Consider the following 25,525-nt stretch of genomic DNA (forward strand, 5'->3'; position numbering starts at 1 on the left):
TCATGGAGCTATCGATAGACCCGCTGAGCTATCGAACTAAATCTGATCTTTTTGTTGACAACAAATTTTATTTTATTTAATATTTTTTATCAAGAATATTACAGTTATGAAATTCGACAGATTAGCTCAATTTAGTAAGATACCGATATAAACAAATGTAACAAAAACTATATATTACTGATTCTGGCTTTGTCCCTATCTATGAAGTAATCATGGCTGATCGAAGTCCTAAGAACTATCCTAACTCTGGCGCTTTGTGGCATGTGGGTCATGCCCGCTAGTGAATTTTTATACCTATTCCTAATGTCAACCTTATCTAGACTTTGCTCTTAAACTACTATTCTTCTTCAAAGATTTCATGTTTCCATCATGATGGACTGTTTCTCCCTAAACGGAGGCTCGTTCTCAATCTTTTCCAGCAGTTCTTCGAGCAGGATTCGCAGCTCTTTGGATGAAAACTCTTGCGGCAAGGGTAGTCTTTCTAATGCCGACTTGAGTACAGCTGAGGGCTCCATCTCCGCACACACTATGCACATGCCATGTACCAGACAGCTCAAGCTCTGCGCGATTTCGCTCTGGCATAGTCGGTGCTTGGAGCTGGGACACGGCAGCAGACTGATCCGAGAGCAAAGCTCACTGAGCTGCGGCTTAAGGTTCTCCCAGCGGGCGTTTATGTCGGCAATGTTCGTCACTGAACGGATATGCTTGAACTTGGCACTTATGTCAATGAAGTCCAAGAAGATCTGTCCCTGGTTGGCCCAGTTGGGCACTCGGATGCTGCTGCCTTCGGTGTCCTCGAACTGGATGAGCAGGCTATGCAGATATTCCAATTTTCCTGTAATTAAAAATAAAGATAAATATATATTTTAGAAAGCATGTTTGGTTGTTAACCTACCATTTATGATGGCATCAGGAGCTATGTGCTCAAAGATGACCTCGTGAGCAGCTGCCCAGTGCCTTGCTTTCAGTAGATATTTAGCTTGCAGGTGGTGCTTTCCAAATGAGCCCGCTTTAACTGCCTTGGCGTAGTCCAACCATGACTCTGGGACTCCCAACTTATCAATAACAAACTTCTCTTCGTGGTTTAGAGCCACCTTGGCAGACACGCTGACATTGCGTTCCAGCATATTTTGCACCGCCCGCTCCCGCTGGGGTCTGCGCTTGATATGCATCAGCACAAAAATGGCCCAGTGCCAGAGGCCTTCGTTTTCCAGCTGACTGGCAAAGTCAACGGTCAGACGAGCTTCCGTCGGGACGGAGCAGTGACGGTAGCCCAACGCACGCAGGGTTTGAAGAAGGAGCCAGCTGAAATTTTAAATAAAATAATTAATCTTTACGATTTAAAGACCTATTTAAAATATATCCACCTTAAACGAAAGTCCATGGGATCGGAGGTATGTGTTATTGGATTTAGAGTCTTCTCCAGGGAATGCGAGCGCTTGGAGTACAGCTGAAGGAGATGGTAGCGAAGATCGTAGACAGGTTTATCACTGTCGTTAGGGGCTCCGTCGTAACTGGGCAGAGGTGGTTCAGCATAGCACTCCTCCGCCTGGAACGCCTTGTCGTAGGCAAGTAGAGCATCCGTGATGGACGATGTGGGGGCTGTAAAGTACCACAGCTGCAGGGCCAACACCGTTAACCAATTGTTATCCTCAAGGAGATTGATAGCACCCTGCGAGGACTGCATCATGGGAACGCCAGCAGAAAGCATGTACATTTTGAGTCGCTCCATGTCGATGTACTTGTCGGATTTGCTCTGCTGCCATGCGTAGAGTTGCTCCTCCATCAGCATTCGAAATACTGGTCCCGAGCTCAGTTGCGCCAAAATCAAGGCCAGGTTGGCGTCGTCGTAGTTGAAAGCGAGCTCGCAGGCCTCGCTCACCCGGTGGCAGCTGAGTAGGTCTAGCATATGCCCAAGGTAACTATGGTTGTTCACCTTCTTCGACAGCAAGTCCTTGCCCAGCAACGTGTTTTCCAGCCACTCCGAGAGCAGGTTTCGCCGGCACATGACGGTGTAATGCGAATTAGTGTCCAGATCCACAAGCTCCTCGTGGTCACCCCACAGCGCGAAAAGTAGCGACCACACGGACACAGCGTAGTCCTCCTTGAGGCCAGCGTTTCTTTGCTTCAGCGACTCCGAAAAGTGTTTGGACACTAGTTGCGTACCGCTGTCGGGATGAAGCCATGGGCATTCGCTTCCCTCCACTTCCACCGACAAGCAGTCACCAAGCTGTACCTCCAGATGTGGCACAATACTCTCGTAAAAGCTTTCCGAGCCGCCAACCATGTTGAACTGCACCATTTGCATGACACTGGGCGACAAATCGCTAGGCAATCGGGGGGCAAACACCATAGACGCTGGGATAGACGGTCCAGTGACTAAAATAATTATAGTTTCATTATAGATAGATTAAATCCAAGAGTAGAGCTCCCACTTACATTCTTTCATCTTTATTTGGTTGTTAAACGTGGTGGGCAGCATCAGCATGTTGTGGGGTCCGAAGTTCAGCTTAAAGCTGCGACCCCTGTACAGACCCAGATCGGCAACCCAGTTTTTGGTCAGGTCATTGGCAATGGACCGCGGCAAAGGAACTGTGGTGGCAAACATCTTGACGGGAGCCACCTTTGGCTTACATACGAATTTGAATACTTTAATGGTCGGCCCCGAAACAGGCTTTTCTTTTGCGACACCCACGATACTTCCAGTAGCCATAGAAGATGTCTAAAATGAAATGAGTTGTGATTCAGGAGATTCCGGATAATAGAGTCTGGGATTACCTCTTCAGAATGGGCATCGCCTAGGAAACTAGCCACAGACGCGGACGAAGACACCGGCAGAGCGAGGGATGGGTGTCCAAAATCGTACTGGCTGGAACCTTCGGAGGCGCCATCTTTCCAGGGATTCGGATCCGCATTGAAGAAGTTTCGTTGGCGGGGCAGGCGGGGATCTATTTTAAAAATTGTTGGTTATAGCATGAAGAATGGTTTTCCAATTCAACTATAGTTTATACATGATTTTAAGCTCTAATTTCGTATGTTTCTGGATGATGGTGAAACCTAATCCATCTGACAAACAAGCTTCCGTCTATGTTTATTTATTCTTTTTATTCTTTAATTCATTAAAACTTTCATCAGTAAGGTAAACATAGAAAATATAATAATACTAACAAACAATTTATACATCATTTGACTTAAAAGTCCTTACAACTTGATTCAACATCTAATCGACCTACCCATGCTCTCGTCCTCGCTGCCATTGTCCTCCACAAACAGGGAAGACTTCATCAGCTGCATTTTGTGCGGTTCGTTGCCCACCATCTCTTGGGCCAGATACGAAGTTGGACTTGTGATCGTGGGCCGGGTTCTTGGTAGATCGAACATGGAGAAATCTGATCCGGCGGCGCCAGCTTGGAAAAATTCTGTGAATCCACAAGCAAAAATTGTAAACAAAGGAAAATTACACAAAAGTCAAGACATCTTACGCGTCTTGTCCATTAAGAGGAACTCTGCAGTGTCGTCCATTGGGCGAAATCCATTGGCCACTCCGGCCACCAAAGCCTTGGGATCCAAGCTGCGAGCTGCGTCTTCTGAAATTTTTTGTGCCTGCCGCAACGAGTTCAGAGTCATCTTATCGGCAGCCGCCTTTTGCTGTGCCTCCAGGGCCGCCATCTTGGCCTTCTTGGGATCGGTGGGCAGCTCCTCCTCTTCGTCGCTCTCGTCTAGGCCGTACTTGGAGAAATGCTTGACTCGGAAGACCCAGCTACCGGTTTCTGGCCGGAATTCGATGAAGCGGGTGTCATTCTTGTCACACACCCGGCGCAGTTTTCCCTCCCAGTCCATGTCGAGCAGGCGTTGCGGATCCTTGACAGCTTCGTGTTTGGTTTTATCCAACGGCCAGACCTGATCCAGTGTGACTTGTGCCTCCCTATTCAATCCTTGGCCAATCGGTGGCTTGTTGTCATCATCGGGATAAATGATGATTTCCTTGTTGCGGAAGTGAACTGCAATGGGTTTGGTTATATAATGCTCAGTAATGTAATTTAAGAATCAATTCCTTACCGATCTCATCCAGGTTCAGTCCAGCCACATCCATCTCCTTGCCGAAAAATACATTTCCGTAGCCCTCGCGGCCCACCGTGAAGTTGGGCACCACACAGGAGCCATCCTCGTCCAGATACGAACGCAAATCATCCAGCGACGGGATGGTATAGTAGCCAACGCGACGCGACACTATGCCGGTGGGATGCGGCTCGTAATCCTGAGCCTCGCTGGCAGATTCAATGGCCAGCCGTGACCTGTTTCCTGAATGATCGTCCGCTTCCCGGTCGCGGGATCTGGCCAAAATCGAGCTATCGTTTGCCTGGTCAGAGGTGAAGGTGTCGCGACGAGCTATGGCGCTGGCCTGGTCCTCGAACGGATTCTCAGGAATAGTAGACACCGAGAGGCGAACATTAGAAGTGGGGCGATAGGTGTCCAAAGCTTTGCGTGGCACCAGCTCGTTAAGAGTACTGTTGTGGGGCGAGCTCTGATCCATGCCCGTCTGGATGTTATGCTGACGGACCTTCTCAAGATTGTTGGGATGCAGCCACGACTCGCGGCGAGTGCCTTCTTGGCTTTCCCTTCCAGTCAAAGCAGTGGGAGAGTTGCCAGCTGCCGGCGGTTCACTTGGAATGACACCACCAAATGACTCTCGTTCCCTGTTGGGAGATCCTACCTTTGGACGGGACTGAGGAGTACTGGGGCCACTGCCGTTCAATGACGATGGCATTCCACTTTCTACAGGCTTTGCTTTGGGCTTGATCACCAGACGTTTGGCATTCGGCTTGAGGTTGAAGCCCTCCACACTCGCGTCGAACTCCTCGAGGCCATCGAACAAAGACTTCCGGTTGAGGGAGCTGCCCAGTGCCTTGACCTTCATGGCCGCGGGACTGTCCTTGGTGGCAATCTTGTACTGATTACTATTCATATCCAATACAGCTTGCTGGGCGGCCGGGTTTGTGGCCCTAGTGGCATCCACATCGTCCCGGTGCTTCAGGTCCTTGAAAATGGGCGAGTCGCCATAGGGAGAAGTGACCCGCGCCAGAATCTGCTGGTGAATAGGCTGGTGCGATGGGGTGACAATGCCCACAGTGGGCTGCGCTCCCATAAGTCCTCCTGTCAATGAGTTATTTGTTCCCAGAGCACCGAATCCACCACCCAACGATCCTGCCGTGTTCCCGAAAGCACTAGTTCCACCGCCGAACAAGCCTCCTCCCACTGGCGCAGCTCCCGTGCCTCCCAGAGTGCTCGTACCTCCTCCGAATAAACTTCCTGCCGGCTTGGCCGCGTTTCCAAACAGGGATCCTCCTGTGGTTCCTGCATTGAAGTTAAGCGGTGCGGCGCTGGTGGCTCCAAATCCTCCGAAACCCGATGTAGCCGGTTTGTTTAGTCCCGAGTTAAAGAGACCACCACCTGTGGTCGCTGTGCTGGTATTCAGGCCAAAGCCTCCGAATCCCGTATTAGCCGTGGAAGTCGCTCCAAAGGCAGGCGCTGCAAAGCTAGTCGCTGGCTTGGCCCCAAAGAGTCCTCCTCCCGCGGTACTTGTGGCCGTGGCCCCGAATCCGAACCCGGTGTTGGCTGCTGGTGCTGCTGTGCCCAATCCAAAGGCAGGCTTATTCGGATCGGCAGCTGGTGTCGTTCCAAATAATGATGTTTGTGGAGCTGCGCCGGCTGTGGAGCCAAATCCTCCGAATCCAGTGGAGGTCTGGCCGAAAGCAGGAGCTGCACTGGTGGCGGGCGTCTGGCCGAACAAGCTTGATCCCTGTCCAAACGCTGGCTTTGCTCCAAAGGGATTCGAGGCGTCTGCAACTGGTGCAGCGAAACTAGTGGCCGTTGCAGCTCCGAAAGGCTTTTGAAGAAAACTATTCTGCTGGGCGGGTGCTCCAAAAGCGCTGCTCGTCGCCGGTTGCTGGCCAAATGCTGATGCACCAAATAAGCTCTTGTTCTCGGTGACTGCTTGTCCAAACAGACCAGTACTCGGTTGGGCTGTGCTTCCAAAGAGATTTGTAGCTGCGGGCTGAGCCGGTGTAGCCACCTGGGAGCCGAATCCGAAGGCTCCAGGAGCAGTTCCCGCCTGTGGTCCCTTTCGCGAACTAAGATAGTCCTCCATTCGCAGTTCCTCCAGTGACTTTAGCTCATACTCCTTCATGGCCGTGATGCAGTGCTGCTTGGTGTTCACATTATTGGGCTGACCACTCTTCATGAGGGTGTCCGTGCCGATGGTCGGCTGATACTTGGCCACGGCTGTGCCTGGATTCACTCCGCCTGCCACACCCGCGGCCTGAGGCTGCGCAAAGGCGGAACTCGTGCCGCTGCCGAATACACTTGTTGTGGCTGGTGCTGCCTGTCCGAATGAGCCAAATCCCGAGGTGCTAGTTGCAGCTGCCTGCTGACCGAACAACGACGTTGTGGGCTGGGCTGTGGCCGTCTGGCCGAAAGCCGTAATCCCCGGCTTGGCAGCTCCAAAGGCGGGCAGAGTGGACTGCCCGAAAAGAGAGGGTGTGGATGCTGCTTGTGTGGTTCCAAAAATATTTGATGTCTGCTGGGGTTGAGAGAAAGCTAAAAATTAAGTAGAAACCATTAATAAAGTATAAAATATGACGTATAACGCTTGCTTGTTCGATTCTAACCTCCAAATGAAGTCGGCTGGGCTGTAGTGTTGCTTCCAAAGGCGCTCGAGGTGCCGGCCCCGAACAATCCTCCAGCTGGCTGCGCAGTCGTAGCTGCGGCTCCAAACAACGAAGGCTGCGCCGGTTGTGCAGCAAAGGTCGAAGTGCTGCCGAATGCAGGAGCTGCTGGTTTTCCAAAGGCCGACTGCCCAAAGGGAGTACTCGTGGTGGCGCCGCTAAACCCACCGAATCCGGTGGACCCAGCGGTAGCTCCATAGGCTGGTTTCGAGCCACCAAACATGATGCTCACTCGAATGTCACGCGTCTGATGGTATTTCAACGGGTAGTCCCCTTTGTTCGTCCGTAGGAATTGCACAAGTTATCGGAATGAGCAATGCCTCGATTTCACAACGTTGGCCAACGTGCTGAAGGAGCTTTTATTTCGAAGCTGTGGCGGCTGCCGGTCGGCCGGGCTCTGTCTAAAACAAATAAACACTCGGGAATTTGCTTAGTTTGCATAAACAGAGCTACTTCGACGCAAAAAGATGACAGAAATGGCGCGCCGATTTTTTCACGATGTCCGAAGAAGATGCAGCCAGCAGTATGACCAGTTTTGGCCGCGAATTGCCGACAAGCGGCGGAGGGTTCCCTATAAAATACTGTAACTACATCAATTTTGCAAAAGTTTACTTTTGGTGTAATATTTGCATTGTTGGTTTTTAATTCTAATTAAGAAATGTTTTTCAAAGCCAACTTTATTAAAAAAATGTTTTAAGAGCAACAGTTTAAGTAGTGTTTTTTTCAACACTTAGGGTTTTTGGTGTTGCCAACTATTATTACTATGGTCACACTGAATTGCCCCGGCGGTCTCGAATTGTGGCTCTCCATCTTCTCACTCACTCTTCAACCGTTAAGCCAAACCGAACGCGGGCTAAGAGCGCTCGTTAATTAATTACTAGCCCCATGCTCGTGTGTGTGTGCATGTGCGGGAGTGCGAGTGGAGATTATTAGCGGCGGGCCAACTCCCAAATCGAGAACAAAACGAGCGGATAACAACGCAAAATAATGCATTAAAAGCGACAATAGTGGAATGCAGGCCATTGTGCAATAATAATTATTTGTACCTATGAATTTGTTGCAATCAATGCTCTTTGGGCGAAATCGGTAGTGAAATGAAATTCTTCTGATGGCGGCATTGTGAAAACCGAAATTTCAACTACGTGTTGCTCTACGTTGTTGTTGCCTAATTTTGTTTTTGTTGTTTTGTTGATATTCGCCAACGAAAGTCCACTACGCGGCTGGCTGCATGTGAATGAGTGGTAGTGGAAGGTGATCGCGATAGCTGTTTTAATCGTGTTAGTGTGTTGGTGGTAGAAGTTGGCGAAAACAACGAAAATAAAAGCCACTCAAGATGAGTGTGTGGAGCGACTGCAATGCCAAGCAGGCATTCGGCATTGGTAAGTAACAGCTTTGGGTTTTAGCTGTTTTTTGGGAAAATCTTAAAAAATAAATTAACTAAAATATGGCCGGGAAGAATGTTTAAACAAAGTACATTGTAAACAAACATACTAAATTTATGAACTGTTGGCGCTGTTCGCCATGTGCCTGCCCCCCGCTGTGTGCTGTGGGACGGTAACTTGTTGCACCTTCTCGCTTGCACACACACACGGCCTCGGCACGGTAATTTCGTTTTTCTTTCGGTGTTTCGGTCTCTCGGCCTCATCCTGTTTTCCAGCCTCTCTCACTCTCTTGTTCATTCAACACCCCAGCCCAGAATTCTGAGATCTGCTCTTGAAACAAAAACCTGTTTTCCATCATCTGCCTGCCTGCCTGCCTACCCTCCACCTCTGATTCCCGCTGGTTGCAACTGCAAGAGGCACTCGTGCATTCTCCTCTACTCATATTGTGTGAGACAAATCCCAGCCTATTCACTGGCATTGACCATGAAATATCTAATCGCGACCCGATCCCAAGCTACGTGTGAATTTTTTATGGACCGTTCGTTGTTGCTGTTGACCTTTTCCCTCCCTTCCGATCAATAGATACTACAGGTGGAGGGAGGTACAGGTATGCACACATACACATATGTACTCTTTGGAGGGTGAGTGCAACTCAATAACTCACTCATTCGCTGACACAATCTCTTAACACTCGAATGGAGCTCTGCTTACTTACGCATGTTTGCCTCCGACCGTCCCTTTTTTGTACTAACGGTGCTTGTACTAAAAATTGTTGGAGTACTTGATCCACCCCGCCACGCCCATGTAATCAGGCCTAGAGATAACATTTTCTTTGGCATTGCGATTTTGGCCTTTGTAATGCTCCAAGCCCACTCCACTCGTCTTTTAGCTTTTTATCAGCAGCGGTTTCATGGTTTTTCTTGTCTTATCGGGCCCTCTTTTGTTCTACGACTCTCTGCGACTTACAATTTTCAAATTCTAGAAAAACTAGGCAAATCGGAAGCATTTCGAGAGCTGCAGCGATAAATGACATTCTTCTGACCCACATAATATTAAATATATTAAACTTGTGCTAAAACTCGCACAAGTCTGAATAACTGAATTTTAATAATAACCAAATATTAGCGATAAACATTCGGTAATAGCCTTATCACTTTATGGCCCTTATCATGGCATCGATGTACATGCTCTGGGACAGTGTAGGTGAGTTTATTTCGGTCGAAGAGAGTGAGTCTGCCTCCTGCATAGAAAATAGTTGGGGTGTGTATACACACGCACTCCACACACACTCCTTTGGGGACAAGAGGGCTCCCACTCCTCCTCCTCCTCACCACCTCGTCTGCCAAAGTCGCTGATGGCAGTGCTGCCCCACGGTGACATCTTCACATCACTGTGCCGCACTACTCCACTGTTCATTGCCTCTAGTTGGACTACACCTGCATCCTCTTCACTGGGCCTACCTCCCTGCCTCCCTTTTTTATTTACTCACTAGCAGCCAGTGGCGTATGTGAAGGGGGGAGGTCTCCAGCTCCCCTTGAAAGCTATTCCCGACTTTTCCGAGTTTTCAAACCTAATGGAAAGTGAAGATATATATTTTTTTGAATTATAATTTTGTGGAACCCCCCTTGTGGAGCATCAGCCCCTGCTCCAAGGTGCATTCTACTTCTAAATTTGAATAGAAACACATCCACATCCACATCCAAAGCAAGAGCGTTAATAATAAATACAAAAACATCAAGGGACGAGGAGAAAAGTAAGCATAAAACTTAATGAGGCCTGAGCAGAGAAAATGGGGGGACTCCGCACTCCGGACCTCGGGAGTGGTAGGGTAGATTTGGTTTTTGATTTCAGAGTCTGGCTTTTCTCAATTTAATTAAAATTTTCCAGCTCGTTGGAGTTTTAGTTGCATGAAATGCCTTTGGATTTGCATAATTTCAAAGGCTTTCTACCACACTTGGAGTGAAAAGCTAATCAAATTTTGTAGCAAACCGCAGAGTCGTCTCAGATTTCCGATTCTACCTATAATAGTCGTTTGTGGGGTTAGTTGAAGTTTCGCTTTTCCAAGGAAAACTACAAGGTCTCTAATCCAGGTGAGGATTACAGGTCTAAAAAACTAGCTTTTGTTTATTAAAGATATAATTTCTATTACTCCAATTTCTGGCTCTAATTTCCAAATATAGAAACACTATAATGTTTCTCCTGGGAATAAGACACGCCCTGGGTGGTGTTATCATGCGGCAGATGCCCTGCCCCGACTCCGATCCCGACCCCGGCCCAGATGCATAGTTGTTTGCACTGCTGACTCATATGGAGGAACACTCATCCCCTGAGACATCCCCACCACAAGCACCCTGTATGCTTTCCTATCTCCAACTCCGGATAGTTGAGCAACCGTCCAAGTGGATTGCACATCCACTTGTGATTCTGATTTTTGATTCCACCCCCAACCCAACCCCACCCATCTAGACACAATCTCCGCTTTCCAATCTCTCCATTTCGCAATCAAATGGAAACTCAATCGCCGCCACTTCCTCCTTCGCTCCTCCTCCACCCAACCACCACCCCAATCGGGATCGGAGATCGCATCTCTTATGCTAATTGGCGTAGTGCAGTCTTCGATTGCTCTCCGAAATTGCTTAATTAAACATAAATGTTGGGATCGAATCTGGAATCTCTGGAAGGGGGCCCAGTGCGTCATCCGGTGTCGGAGGAGGAAACTGGTTTCAGCTGCAACTTCTGTGGCAAGCTAACAGTCATAAAGGTTAACTGAAGTACAACTCGTATCTGGAAAGCAAAGACTGCCGCTTATTGATAAAATTATTTTTAAAGAACCCCAACCTCCAACCTCAACCTCATGTTCTTCAAAGAGTCATAAAGCCTTGGTTCCAATGGCTTTTAAGTGATTTTCTCAAATGGGTCAAGTTTGTGTTTACATTTCCTTTAGAGTCTAGATGGTCTTTGGATGTCTTTTGTTGCTCCGCAATTTTTATAGCCCTGCTCCGTAATAACGCATTTGTTTTTTTTTTTATCAACATTCTTGTTGTTTGGTTCCTAATTCTAATTTGTTTCTGGTTACTTTTTTTACGACCGAAACGACATTAACCGTAACTGTCAGGCCGCGGGAAGAGGTTGTGCAAGTATTTTTATGAATTTATGTCCCATCAAATATTATCTAGGGGGTCTAAAACTCAAACACAGTACTCGAGCAGTACAATTATATAAATAGTAGATATAGCAGACATATATATATGTATCTTAAGAATATCAATGTACTTGTTTTGAATAATATACCATTTTGGCAAACCCCAAAAAATGTGTCAGAAGCTTTGAATAAAACTTGTTATTGAACGAAAATGATGCGTAAGAATACAGTCACGTTTCTTGTTTTATTTTTAGGTTTTTTCTTTCAAAAGATTCATAAAGTAATTGTTTACTAATTTTAGTATCTCGTAGTTGAGATAGAACTCCCCCACTTCTCTATTTTTGGATCCAAAACACTCCCACCTCACCCCTTTTTCAGAGATCTCCTCTCGAGACTTGTAATTAGTCAATGCCAGAGCTTCTAAACCGCCGAGAATCATTATAATTAACCCTCCGAACAGTTCCCCAGGCTTCAAGCAATTAAAGATGAGATACAAACACACACTGAACTGAAATATATATACATATATGTATCTATATATCTATAGAAAACGCTTGAGGGGCTTAGCTCATGCCAGATCTTGGCAGTACTTGGATATTTATATTCGAATTTCGAATAGCGACAAACAAACTGGCTGGCAGGAAAACAAATAACAACAAAAAATACCTAAATATGTGTGTATAGAATTTGCATATATACCAGAGCCAGAGTCGGAGCATATAGAGCCATATAGAATCTTCTAAGCTTCAAGCCAGCGTGCTATTTAAACCTGAAATTTCAACAAAAAATACGAGCCAAGTGGCGCTTGTTGTTGTTAGTTTTTGTTTGGTTTTTAGTTTTATTTTATATTGTTTTTATTTTATTTTTTATTGTTTTTATTGTATTTTACTTTTAATTCTTGTGGCTGTCCAGTCACCCAGTCACGATGATGACGAAGCATCACCTCGTACTACTACTGACTGTGGGGTTTCATTTTATTATCCACTGCGATTTGTTATTGTTTTTTGTTTGTTTTGTTATTTTTTTTATCTAGCGTTTTTTAGCAAAACTTCTAGCCAGGGGGGAGTGTTGAGGAGGGAGGAGCACACTTTGTTCACGTGCTGGGGGCATCTCTCTCTGGTAGCCTTTGGAGGTGCAGCTGCATCCGCTGCAGTGCCACAAAGAAGGGAGGACTGGACTGGGAGGACGGGCCATTGTGAATAAATTTGTTCTGGCTTACCTGGAGTGCCTTACCTGAGTTGCCTGTTGCTGGTTCTCCTCTCTATATATTGGTCTGGTCTGGTCTGGCATACCCTTTTTCCTTCCCACAACTGCCATTGAGCCGTGACTGCAAGGCACACTGACAAAAACCAGGGCTTACTTAGGGCAAAGAAAGCTTACAAATATATGCTATAATATATTTTTTATTTTTGTATTATTTTTTTTTGTGTATTTTTTATTTAAAACTCCAAGATACTGTATGTATTTCATTATTTATGATTATTTCCGTTAGTTGTTGTTGTTGTTGTGCCACAGAAAGGGTCACTGGAGGGGAGGGGCTTATCAGAAGGAAAGGAAATGGGCTCAATTTAATGACGTTTTTGATCGTTCTTGAACCGAACCCCCATACCCCCCTACCTACACCCTTACCCCACTCTACTCACGTTTGTAGGTGTGCCGTTGTGACTGATTGCTTGACCGCAGCGCCGACTTCGACGTTGACGGCTACTGCGACCGCGACGTAGGCGTCGATGATGATGATTCACCTGCCGTTTCGAAGTATTTTTCATTTGCGCATAATTCGGCCCAGAAGTGCGAATAAGTAATCACCCAACGCCCATCTGATATACGGAAATTCAATCATTTTAATTGCCTCTTTGTGTCTTCGATCTAATTTTAATCCATTTCTTGAGAAATCTTGAGAAACTTTCTTGCAAAACCTACATACATAGCTGGGAAAGCACTTCTCCTGGACGCACTCACTCGCTTAACTGGTTTTCGCAATTGACCCAGTCCCATTCCAAGATAACTTTCCACGCAATTCGACAGACAGACCAAATAAAATGCAAAAAAGCTACAAAAAAAATAAACATTTACACTTAGAGATACCTGAGGGCAAGGAAATAGGTGTAAGAATAGAGGGAGATACAGATATACAGATATTTCATCTTAAAGATAGGGGTTTTCCTTAAAATAATCCTCTATCTCATAGCTGGGATCATAAAACCGAAAGTTTAAGATCCTATTCCACTAATCATAGCCCATAACCTCTTTCTATTTATTTCCCTTAATATTTAATAATATTTAGTGTTTTTGGGGTATTATTTTTACCATGACTGTCTATATCGCGACAATGGCATACCTTTCGCGAATTACTGCCACTGCGCGGCTCTTAATGTGCTGTGGAGGTCGTTCTCGCTTGTTATGCTTTCCATCGAGATCGGCCCGAGCGCGAACATGGCGAGCATCGGTCATTGGACCGTAGCTGCCGATGCCGCACCTCCTCCTTCTCCTCCAGCTCCTTCTCTGGCTTTTGTTGCGCAGTCGCCACCGGCTCCACCTCCACCTCCCGCTACCACTACCACCGATTTCAGCACCACCCGGAGCGTGCCACGCGAAGGCGTCCCAACTCGGTGTTGTATCTTTTGTGGTTGGTGGGCCATCGTAAAGAGGGGGACTACTCACATGTGTATATTAAATATGTTTTATGGCTGGCGTATATCTGGAAAGTTGCACTATCAGAGCCAAGGAGGAAGTTTGTCGCCGACGATGATGAAGTCGTCGCCCAGGGCGATGCGCCAGTCATGTCCCAATAAGTCCGATGTGGAAAGAAAGAGAAACAGTCGCATTTTTTATATAAAAAATAAATAAAATGGAGATTTAAGACTGAGATACAAATGTGGATTAAATAAAATATTAAACTTTAAGTTAAGTTTTCTTTCAAAAGCATTTCCTATTGCGTTTCTGGTTCAGATTTTTGTGTTAGATCTCACGTAGAACGACATGGTACATGGCGGAAACCAAGTGGGGGGATTCTGTTGGGTGGATGATGATGGGTTTATCAAATATCCCATCCGCTCGGGTGCACAGATAGCGACAGCCCAGCTTCCGATGATCAGCAGCGCATCCCCCTCATGGCTGGGGATGGTATGGGCTAATTGATAACCTTCCGCTCCCGTTTATTTTGCGGTTGATTTTGCGGTGATTTGGCTCAGTTGACAGCGGCTGTCTGGAGGGAAAGGTGCTCCAAGCTAGACCCAAATATTAAACTATTCTCCATCTTTCAGCCAAATGCAACTTCGACCAGGAGAACAAGCCACATCGCCTTAACCTGGACGTGGGAGATGCTGTTATAATCCTCAAGGAGACCACCCACTGGTACTACGGATACAGACAAAAGTGAGTATAGTATCTGTCGAATATATATTCCAAAACAGGGCTGGGAAATACAACCAATCAAGTGCCCCATTATCTCATTAGCTTGTTTGTCGAGCAAGTCTATGGGTTGATGTTACTATTTTCCCGCCGTTGTTTGTCTAATCAGCGATCTGCTGGATCTTCTCCTTCCCTCCCCCCCGAGACGAGAGGAGACTTTCACTGCAATCTCGTTTTGTCTAATGCATATGCATGAGAGCTGCGAAGAAACATCCCAGACATCACTATACAGACTTTAAGATACAGAAAACAGGCAGCAGTAGCAGCAGATACAAGTTCAGAAGCGGAAACAGATTTTTCAGATGCATAGAAATCGTAAATCAGGTACACAAGCGCCGCCCATTTGTTTTGGGCCTTTGTTTACCCATCAAGAGGAGGCTGCTCGAGTGAGTATTCCAAGGAAATCGGGGCCAAGACCGCTCCTTTCCTGCATCCTTTGCTCGGCGACCATATGCCGCCACATGCTGGCTGCCAAAGTTGCATGCCACATTCGTCGAAGAGATAAAAGTTTCCCCTACCAGCCCCTTCCTCCATTCAATATTTATGTGTATATACTATATATACATGGCTTGACCCTTTTTCTTTGGTTTGTTTGGAGTTTTTATCTTCAGCCGCCTTATCAGGCAGCCCAGTAGCTGGCGCAGGGAGAGAGAGAACGCCTTCGGAATTCTGACGGTTCTGACCTCTTGTCCAATAATTCTGCTGACCCATGCAGCCCAGCCCATGAGACTCGGAGATTCCACACATCTCGCATGGCCAGCAAAGACAGTAAAGTAAATAAAGGGGCGCACACACACATTCCCCGATCACAGTGAAGACTTGGAGGAGAGCCAGCCTAAACCAGTTCGAGTCCAGAGTTCTGGGCGTTAATTTGCTTTAATTATGAAGCACATTCCCACACTCTACTGTGCTTCTATCTCCCAATACTGAAGGGAAGACGACACCCGATATGCTGATAACCTCTTTGGCCCGAAATTTATGTTTGCTTTCCATCAAAAATTCTTTATTTTTTGTTTATAGAAAAATATCAATTTTAATTGTGGATTTTCTCACGATTTTCAAGCGTAAATATTGAAAATTATGAGGCCTCTGGCCTGGGCGCCGTCGCAATCAATTGGAAATGGTTAAATGAATTTCGAAGGCTATAGAGCTCGAGAGCGATAGATACCATAAAGGTAACCCATCTAGAACTTTGACCGGGTTCAGGGACCGATGGAGGAGCTACCAGGGGGGACAGCAACAGGGGCGATGATTCTGTAAGTGATGAATGCCTCGGGCAATTAAAGTGGCCACCCCGCATGTCAAGCGGCGAATTGAGCCAAATTAAAGCATTCCATATAGTCCGACAATGTCACACTTTGAGCGCACTTCCTCTGCAGACACTGGGCTACACTGGAAAAATAGAAATAGTGCTCTAAAGAAAAGATATCTAATTAGATCACAGGCTTAACCACAATTTATTCATGAATTTTATTCTATAAAAAGATATATATTTTATAAACCACCAAAAAAAAAAACCCCATATCTCAGTGCTGCAAGTTCCCCTATCTGTTAGGGCTTGGGTTGGGTAATTCATCAGTCGCGATGGCTGTTGAATTGTGTCATATATGAATGTAAATATTAAATGTCCACAGTGAAGGGTCTCTTCGAGAGGGGAGCCCCATTCAGAGAGAGCTTCCCCTGGCAATTTGTCCTTTTTGTGTTCCACCATGTGCAGGCCACATTTTAATGACTTCCCCCCTTCTCTTGTTTTTATTCAATTTCTGTTGCAGAGCCAAGGAAACACGAGGCATATTTCCCAAGACGTACATCCATCTGTGTGAATACACCATCGTGAATGGAGAGTTCTGCATCCAGCGAAGCGACATTGTTGAGGAGATCACCAAAGTGCTCCTGGAGTGGGGTTCCATTGCCAAAAGTTACTTTTTGGTGAGTTCCCAGGGGGATAATCTTGTTGGGCTTCTGACTAACCATTACCCTGCCCTTTCAGACCACCAACCCCAGCTTCTCAAGGATTCGAAGGAAAATGAACGAGCTGAACAATAACCGGGCAGCCCTGATCTCTGGAAATCTTCCCCTCGACGAGATTAGGAAGGTGAAGCTGTTGGCCACCAACCAGATCGATACTGGCAACAAGCTCCTCGGTCTGGACATGGTGGTGCGCGACGAGAGCGGTGACATCCTGGACACCAATGCCATTTGCACCACCGAGCTGTACGAGCAGCATGTGCACGCCGTCCAGCGGATCGAGAAGGCGAATGTGAGTGTTCTTAGAGATATAAAGGTCATCTCAGCTCATCCTTATCATCCATTCTCCTTCCAGCGACTGACCAGCGATCGTGGAACCACACGAACTCTGAATAAATATTCCCACAACATCCTCCTGCACGTGAATGCCTTTGTGTGCAAGTTCCAGGAGGACTCGGACCTGCTCTTCTGCCTCTTCGACGGTGAGAACCACAAGCCCATCAGCGAGAACTATGTGGTAAAGTGGTCCCGCACCGGAGCCGCCCTGGAGCAGATCGACAACAACCGGGTGCTCTTCACGGATCTCAGCAAAAGCGACTTGGCCATTTCCAAGATGTACCTGGTCTGCTACGCCATCCGCATCGGGTCCATGGAGTTCAAGGAGTCGGTGGAGTCCAAGCGGACGAGCATTAGCATGGCCAACACCATGCTGAATGCCTCCAGTCGCAAGGCGTCGCAGCTCTCAGTGAGCTCCAGCGGATCCTCCGGCAGCACGGGAGAGTATGTGATAAGGAGGCCCTTTGGCGTGGCCTGCAAGGACCTGACCCCCATCATCAACAATGCGGACGACTTCCGGGGCAACCTGGACTTGCCGTTCATCATGTGCGACAAGGACACGTTGGACGGGACGCTGCGCAAGCTGATTGGCAACAAGGACATCGGCAAGATCGACTCGAAAATGGCAGTGACCATCGAAGTGCTGCGCGGAGACATAAAACAAATCAAAGAGGACTTCCCCCGCCTGGTGCACACCAACGTTCCGGTGGCCCGCAAGATGGGCTTCCCCGAGGTCATCCTGCCGGGTGACGTGCGCAACGATCTCTACCTAACCATCTGCAGCGGAGAGTTCTCCCGCATCGCCAAAACCTCGGAGAAGAACGTGGAAGTGTCGGTGTGCGTGGCCAACGAGCAGGGCTACCTTGTGCCGGGAGTTCTGAGTATTGGGGCCGGGCATCCGCCCATCGACGAGTACAAGTCCGTGGTCTACTACCACGACGACAAGCCCAAGTGGCAGGAGACGTTCAAGATTCACGTGCCCATCGAGGACTTCAAGCAGTGCCATCTGCGATTCGTGTTGAAACATCGGAGCAGCAACGAGCAGAAGGATCGGAGCGAGAAGCCCTTCGGCCTGGCCTACATGCGGCTGATGCAGGCCAACGGTACCACCATTCCGCAGGGCCAGCACATCCTTGCCGTCTACAAGATCGACCACAAGAAGTACGACAAGACGGTGGCCAACTGCTATCTGGAGCTTCCCTCCACGACGGCCGAGATCCAAGGTGCAAAGCCCTCGATCGGTGGACTCAGCCTGTTGCCCAAGGATCATCTGTCCATTGGCGTGAATCTGTGCAGCACCAAGCTCACTCAAAGCGGTAAGCATAGATTCTCCTTGGATCTTCACAGAAACTAAAAGGTAATCATTCCTTGCAGTGAGCTTACTGGGTCTCCTAAACTGGTCCGCCCACAAGGAGACGCTGGAGCAGTCGCTGAAGGCCTTGACCTTGGTGCCTGGCGAGGAGGTTGTGAAGTTCCTGCAGGACATACTGGATGCTTTGTTCAACATTCTGGTGGAGAACGATGATCCAGAGAAGTACGACCAGCTGGTGTTCATGAGCATCATATACTTGATTGAAACGGTGTCGGATCTGAAGTACCAGCACTTCCTCACCGTCCTAGATGTGTACATCAATGAGAGCTTCTCCTTCACCCTGGCATACACGTAAGTGCATCTCAAAATCATTAAAAATCGATTTAAATAAATCCTTTTAATAGAAAACTGATGGATGTGCTGCAAAAGAACATCCGGGAAGCCATATCGCCGAAGGAAAAGTCCGCCGATGGCAACAATCTCGAGGAGAGCTTGGAGGTGCGGCGTCTGTACAAGACGACTCGTTATCTCCACTATGTGATGAAGTTCGTCATACGATCTCGTCTGCTCTACACCGAGATGAACTGCAATTCGGAGTTGGACTTTGCCTCCCGGTTGCAGGAGCTACTCCGCATGTTCATCGACATGATTGGCTGCCCCAGCAACTTGCTGAAGTCGGAGGGGGCGCTCCTCAAGAATCTGCACATCATTGCCACCGACTTGATGCAGGTCTTTGACCAAGAGCCATTGAGGTAGGCTTACAGATCGGTAGCTGATGAATGAATATAAAAAATATTATATTTTATAGCGTTTCGATCGTTGAAATCCTGGAAAAGTTTCCACCACGCCGCCTAACGCAGTCCAAAATGGGCTGCATCAAGGACTTTGTGGACACGAAACTCTTCACCCTGCCCAAGTGCCGGGCCATACTGCTGCCGGTGTTTTGCAAGCACATCAAGGACCACCTGGAGAGCAAGGAGGAGGTATGTCCTAGAGATACAGCCGCACTGTGTGTTTCACTAATTTGTCATTTGGAAACTGCATTTTGTTCTTAATCCGATGCATCGTCCTTGAAAACTGTCTTGTGAATGCACCGACAAGACGCAAAATTAAAACATAACCCAGCACATGATCAAGTCGACTTAAAAAGCTAATTAAAGAAACTAAAAGTAACTAAAGCTGAATACATTTTAACATTTAAAATTACTTAAAAAACTTAAAAATGCTTAAATATCCAGATCCATTATCCAGAAATCCATTTAAAATCCCATCAAATGGTTCAAAAAGAGAACCCTCCAACTTGACATGTGACTTGTATTAATTTTGTTCAGTTCAAGTAAAACTAAGCCTAGTTACTTACTAGTTAATATGTAGACTTGCGAGCAGTGTTTAGTTAGTGTTAAGCATGTTGCATTTGCTTGTTAGTGATTTCTAAGAACGTTTGGCATGTAAACTGCAAACTCCACGGACTATTATTTAATTAAATGTTATGCTAGTTTATGTGTCTTGTGTCCTAGTTCACGTCCTAGTCTTAAGCACCCAGATGATCTGATCATCTGATTTGTTAGTTAGCGACCTTCATGTGTGTGTTTAGAGCGAGATTACGTTTGTATCCACCCGACCATGGGGCGTATGTAGTTGCGAACTCATTTAATAGGCGTGTGTTTAGTTTTGCACCTGATCACCCTCGTCATCGTCATTGTTAGAAAGCAATTTGCATTTGGGAGTACATCAAAGCACCACACATGCATACACCTGGGAACAATATCCACATCACACCCACACAATACCACACAGCACACCCACCCACGAGACTACTTGGCATCCAATGTAATAAACTATCTATCTGTTTTGTATTTACCTCTCTTCCCACATTACTTCATTATCTAAATGTTTTTCGTATAATATTTCAAAAAAAAATTCAATTAAAATTTTTAATCACGCACAACCCAACCGATGTGTTGTTATCGTTTCTCTGTTGCTGTTGTTTTTGCCACAAAATGCCGCAATTGCCTTGTACAAACCCCGAAACAAATACCAAATATTTAGGGAGACTCGAAAACCGATATCTGGCAGCAAGAAAAGAATCTTTCGAAAGCAGCCAAAGTGCTCGGACAGAAAAAATCCCAACTGCACACATGTGATACGACTGCAAATAAAAAGGTAAAAAATATACAAAAATACGTCTCTCGATTTCCATTCAGCCAGATTTAGGTCTCAGCGTCTCAGCATCTCGTTTTGTATACAATATTTTGTTCTGTAAACCCTAAGCTTAAGATCCTAAAGCTTATAGCTATATAGGGATGGTGGTGTTTGAAACGCTATCCTGCTGGAGAGTCAGGAAGTATCCATGTGCTTTGCCGCCTTGGACGCCCGCTAAGTTAGGCTTAAGATGTTCCAGCTTCCTGCCATGCAATGTTTAAATGGTTTTGCAACGTTTTATGTTAATTTTTTAATAAACACTAATGATAACTTAATTTTATGAAGCCCAGCCAGACAGTCTGAAGAACCTAAACAAAGATATTTTGCAACAAAACCAAACCAGTTAAGAGCTTCTTTACCAATTGTTGATAGAAATTGGTAAAAAGGCTCCATTAAACATTCCCTGCTCCTCCAACACAGTCTTGACCAGTCTCTAACAAAGCCCTTTCCGTCGCCAGATAACCGAATGCATAAACATCATGAACAACATCCTAAAGTTGCTCTTCCGCTCGGATGTGGGTCCCACGCACAACGACATCCGCGACGTCATGATTATCCTGCTGCGAACCGTCATGAAGGCAGCCCAGGCCCTGGACAGGGACACGGGGTTGGTTGGCAAGTTCTTTGCCATCATGCTGGGTATTCTGCAGCGCATGGATGCCCAGCACTACGAGTACTTCGTCAAGGATCTGCACCAGCATGGGGAACTGAAGGTGTTTGTCACTGAAATCCTGCTGACTTTCGAGCAGCTGGTGTCGCCGATCCAGAAGGCAGTATTCCCCAGGGACTGGATGGACATGATCATGCACCAGAACACGGTGATCCTGGGAGCTCTTCAGCACCTGGCCGTGGTCATTACGGACTACTTCCTGTGTCCGTTCGAGAAGCAGATCTGGTCGAACTTCTTCCAGTGCTCCATCGCCTTCCTGGTGCAGTCTCCACTGCAACTGAACGACTTCAACGACAACAAGCGGCAGATTGTGTTTGCCCGCTATCGGGATATTCGCAAGGACACCGCCATGGAGATTCGGAAAATGTGGTTCCAACTGGGCCAGCACAAGCCCAAGTTTGTGCCGCAACTCGTCGAACCCATTCTGGAGATGAGCATGATCCCAGAGATAGATCTGCGTCGGGAGACGATTCCCATCTTCTTCGACATGATGCAGTGCGAGTACTACAGCTCTAGACTGGAGCTGGAAAGCTATGGGGACACCAAGTTCAACAATGCCCACCATAAGGGGAACTTTTCCGACTTTAAGACGGCGATGATCGAGAAGCTGGACATCCTTATTGGAGCTGGTAAAGACACTACTTTTTATAAGCCTTATATACTTAATATTAATACAACTATTCCAAAGGCAAAGGTGATGCGGAATACAAGAAACTCTTCGAAGAGATAATGCTGGAACGCTGTGCTGCTCACAGCACTCTCAACGTGGATGGTACAGCCTTCGTCCAGATGGTGACCCGACTCATGGACAAACTCCTGGAGTACCGCTTCATTATTCAGGACGAGAGCAAGGAGAACCGCATGGCTTGCACATTCTCGCTCCTGCAGTTCTACTCGGATGTGGATCTCAAGGAGATGTACATCCGGTACGTGTACAAGCTGTGCGCCCTCCACATGGAGTTCGAGAACTACACCGAGGCGGCGTTCACTTTGAAGCTGCACGCGAACCTTCTGCGCTGGACGGACATGGAACTCTCTCCGCAGCTACGGAGCTCGAAACACAACGTTTGCCGCACCCACCGCCAGCTGAAGGAGGCGCTGTACTTCGACATAATGGACTACTTCGACAAGGGCAAGCAATGGGAGTGCGCCATCGACATGTGCAAGGTGCTGGCCCGCCAGTACGAGGAGGAGATCTATGACTACATCAAGCTGGCGGAGCTCCTGAAGCGAATGGCTCAGTTCTTTGAGAAGATTCTGAAGGAGTTGCGTCACAGCTCCGAGTACTTCCGTGTGTGTTTCTACGGTCGAGGATTCCCACGTCTGCTCCAGAACAAAGTCTACATCTTCCGGGGCAAGGAGTACGAACGGCATAGTGACTTTTGCACCAGGATGCTGGTCCAACATCCGCAGGCGGAACTCATGCAAACACTAGAGGCCCCGGGCGAGGATATAACCAACAGTGACGGCCAGTACATTCAGGTGAACAAGGTGGAGCCCATCATGAATCCCGACTGTGCCAAATTCAACGACAAGATCATCTCCAATGAGATAGTCAAGTACTTCACCGCCAACAACGTGCAGAAGTTCCAGTTTTCGCGCCCGTTCCGCGACAGCAGCGGTGGCGGCCACATGGATGATGTGAGGAATCTGTGGCTGGAGCGTACGGAGCTACTTGCCAGCTTCCCCCTGCCGGGAGTGCTACGCTGGTTCCCCGTCGTCGAGACAAATACCTTTAAGATCTCTCCTCTCGAGAGGGCGGTGGAGATTATGCGGGACACGAACCGCGACGTCCGACAGCTGGTGATTCTCCACCGAAGTGATGAGACCTTGCACATTAATCCGCTGACCATGAAGCTGAACGGCATCGTGGACCCGGCGGTGATGGGTGGCTTTGCCAAGTACGAAGAGGCTTTCCTAGTTGAGGAGTACCTGGAACAGAATCCAGACGACAAAGAGCTGGTAGAGGAGCTGAAGGATCTGATTGCCCTGCAGATTCCGTTACTGGAGATAGGTAAGAAGTTCACATAGATTTAAAGTAACTACCTTCTCTAACTTGATTCCTTTTACAGCCATTCAGTTGCATCGGCAACGAGCACCCGAAAGCCTAAAAGCCCTGCAGGAGCACCTGGAGAAATGCTTCTCCGACATGAAGAGGCATGTGGAGACGCAGTACGGCGAAAAGACCTGTGATCTGAAGATTGACTCGGTTGTGATGCGCCGGACCAATTCCTTCCTGCCAGCGGGATTCGATGGCAGCTACAACCGCCATTCGGAGACCAGCATGGGATCATCAGAGTAAGTGCAGCTTGTACCTCTATGGGGTAGTTGCTTTAATACATTGTTTTGATTCCCCCCTTATAGTAGCGGCCTGTCCAAGTCAACCTTTCTGCCGAGACCGCAGACCAACTCCATCAAGTCAACGCTTGCCAGCCTCAGTTTCAACACCAGGTGTGTAAAGTGATATCCCCGAGTTGAAGGAGACCCGCCTAACCACAAATATTTGAACTCTCTCTCCATGCTAACCGCTGGCTTTTAGTTTGAGACTCTAACTTGATTTAATTCATTAGATTTTTAATTTGTTTTCGTTGTACTTATTTCATTTTGTTCATTTGCCAATCATCCTTGCTTCCATTGCCTTTATCGCCATGTCCAGCAGCAAGGGTAAGGACAAGGACAAGACACCGGCCAAGCGGCGCTCCATGAAGAAGGTAAGTTTGGATCCAACATTCGGTTCATCTTTTTACAATACCCCTTGATTCTGCAGGATCGGGATGCTCTCAGCCTGCCCAGCAGCCAGTGGTATACGCCACCTCTGACCACCATAACCTCAACCCCTGAGAAGGAGATCAACACATCCATAGCGTCGCTAGCAAGCGCCTCCAACAGTTCACTGAGCGGTCCAAAAACTCCAGATCCTCATGTCCTGACCGAAGAGCTGACGCCAAAGCGTCCCCTGCGTTCGGAAAAGGAGAAGGAGCGCCGACTTTCCCGGCCGTCCAGTATTGCCACGCCCACTGCCAGCATCAAGAATTTCCCAGATACACGCTCTCTATCCGAGAGCAGCAATCGCAATTCAGTTGGTAAGTGTTAGGGAATGATATTCCTAAGGGGTATACTAAACATATAATTCTTTTTAGAAACCACTGATTCCACATCCGAGGAGGACATCCGACCGCCGCCGCTGCCCGCCAAGTCACGTGACTCCACAGACTTCAGCAGCTTGCACTCCATGGACTGGGCGCCCAACGGATATGCGTTGCTGAGCCAAATGAGCAATACGAGCAGCAGCAGCATGAGCACTACAACGACCCTGACAAAGACCAGTATTACCAATACCACGTACGAGTATTTGCAGGCCACGAACTTCAGTGTGGTGAATGCCATCGATGGCAGCAAGCCGCGTCCTCCGACGCCGCCACCGAAGCCGTCGCGTCACAGCAAACACATTCCATAGAGCATGAGGGGCGGAGCAGCCATATACGTTCAAATGATGTCGCGAGTGCCAAGTATTTCCCTGTTACTACATGTATAGCGGCAATCCACCAAAATCCACAATCAACGATCTACGCCCTCAGCCACAAACAAACGACCGCCTACCAAAACAAGTGTCTTAGAAACGATCGCACTAGCCCGTAGCAATTCGATTACGATACCTATTCTTACATGTCTTGTTAAGTGTTTTTAAATATGTTTACGTTTATATGATATTATGTTGAACATGTCGTCATTTTCGTTTAGTTTGTTTTCGAACAAAAGCCCATCTACTTGTCTTCCACAAGTACTCAGTTATGTTGTACACCCGATACGCTGTACGCTAAAATATAATATTAGATCGTAGGCTTTAATTATCAACTCTAGAAACTTTTTACGTCTCTTATGCAAACAAGTGCCACACAGTCTATATGCAATATCAATTACCACGATTTTACAAACACAAATAGGGTTTTAGCACAAATCTACTAACAAGTCAATTACGAAATGCGAACGATGAACGAAATCTTTGTTAACATTTTAGACAATTTTTTGTGAAGAGCGCTTTACTATACATATATACTAGTATGTACTGTTTTGATACAATTATGTGTAGCCATTATGTAGTGCAACTAGCTGTTGAGATTTATACGATAAGCGCATTTTATAAAAACCATTTAGCGTGCGAAGACCCCGAGGCACAACTATGTATGTATTTTACTTACACAACAAATATTTAATCTTAGATAAACCAATATTTTATTTTAAAGAGCTCTGTGTAATTATGTAATTGCGATCTGTGTATCGGCCAAAGATTAAGCAATAATTATCTAAACTTAAGGATGTAACAGTAACGATTTGATTTATTAAAGTAAACCACCCAAAAAGAATGCATAGTAG

The 25,525-nt window shown here is 47.0% G+C and overlaps 2 protein-coding genes across 5 annotated transcripts; one reads left to right on the forward strand and one right to left on the reverse strand.

The window, feature by feature from the left end:
* Positions 1-74: 74 nt before the first annotated feature.
* Nup98-96 (nuclear pore complex protein Nup98-96) lies at positions 75-7,384 on the reverse strand. The gene is made up of 9 exons (XM_017236526.3): positions 6,669-7,384; positions 4,060-6,597; positions 3,483-4,001; positions 3,234-3,419; positions 2,779-2,948; positions 2,440-2,722; positions 1,368-2,379; positions 896-1,305; positions 75-835 (listed from the first exon to the last, which is right to left on the reverse strand). Exons 1-9 carry the CDS (start codon positions 6,946-6,948, stop codon positions 357-359), a joined length of 5,877 nt encoding a protein of 1,958 aa, XP_017092015.2. The 5' UTR covers positions 6,949-7,384; the 3' UTR covers positions 75-356.
* A 152-nt stretch (positions 7,385-7,536) lies between these two features.
* mbc (myoblast city) lies at positions 7,537-25,515 on the forward strand. 4 transcript variants are annotated; one of them, XM_017236270.2, is made up of 16 exons: positions 7,537-8,104; positions 14,516-14,627; positions 16,436-16,592; positions 16,654-16,923; positions 16,987-18,283; positions 18,342-18,630; positions 18,684-19,031; positions 19,088-19,262; positions 20,329-20,442; positions 20,940-21,780; positions 21,840-23,165; positions 23,224-23,449; positions 23,516-23,602; positions 23,808-23,862; positions 23,919-24,234; positions 24,292-25,515. In XM_017236270.2, the coding sequence occupies exons 1-16, from the start codon at positions 8,059-8,061 to the stop codon at positions 24,606-24,608; spliced, it is 5,976 nt and encodes a 1,991-aa protein (XP_017091759.2). In that variant the 5' UTR covers positions 7,537-8,058; the 3' UTR covers positions 24,609-25,515. The 4 variants fall into 4 exon arrangements, with proteins under 4 accessions (XP_017091759.2, XP_070136941.1, XP_070136942.1 ...); XM_070280840.1 differs by having other exon boundaries at positions 23,811-23,862; XM_070280841.1 differs by lacking the exon at positions 20,329-20,442.
* Positions 25,516-25,525: the final 10 nt, after the last annotated feature.

The sequence above is a fragment of the Drosophila bipectinata genome, chromosome 3R (assembly GCF_030179905.1).
Source record: "Drosophila bipectinata strain 14024-0381.07 chromosome 3R, DbipHiC1v2, whole genome shotgun sequence".
Taxonomy (NCBI): Eukaryota; Metazoa; Arthropoda; class Insecta; order Diptera; family Drosophilidae; genus Drosophila; species Drosophila bipectinata.

Excerpts from the sequence above, each read along its gene's own strand:
- mbc (XM_017236270.2), top strand. The coding sequence starts at position 8,059 with ATGAGTGTGTGGAGCGACTGCAATGCCAAGCAGGCATTCGGCATTG. Across the intron at positions 18,631-18,683 it reads TCCTTCACCCTGGCATACAC|AAAACTGATGGATGTGCTGC; the intron begins GTAAGTGCATCT and ends TCCTTTTAATAG. Across the intron at positions 24,235-24,291 it reads CAGCAATCGCAATTCAGTTG|AAACCACTGATTCCACATCC; the intron begins GTAAGTGTTAGG and ends AATTCTTTTTAG.
- Nup98-96 (XM_017236526.3), bottom strand. The coding sequence starts at position 6,948 with ATGTTTGGTGGCTCGAAACCAGCCTATGGAGCTACCGCTGGGTCCACC. Across the intron at positions 3,420-3,482 it reads CCTCTTAATGGACAAGACGC|AATTTTTCCAAGCTGGCGCC; the intron begins GTAAGATGTCTT and ends GTGGATTCACAG. Across the intron at positions 2,380-2,439 it reads CCAAATAAAGATGAAAGAAT|TCACTGGACCGTCTATCCCA; the intron begins GTAAGTGGGAGC and ends TAATTATTTTAG.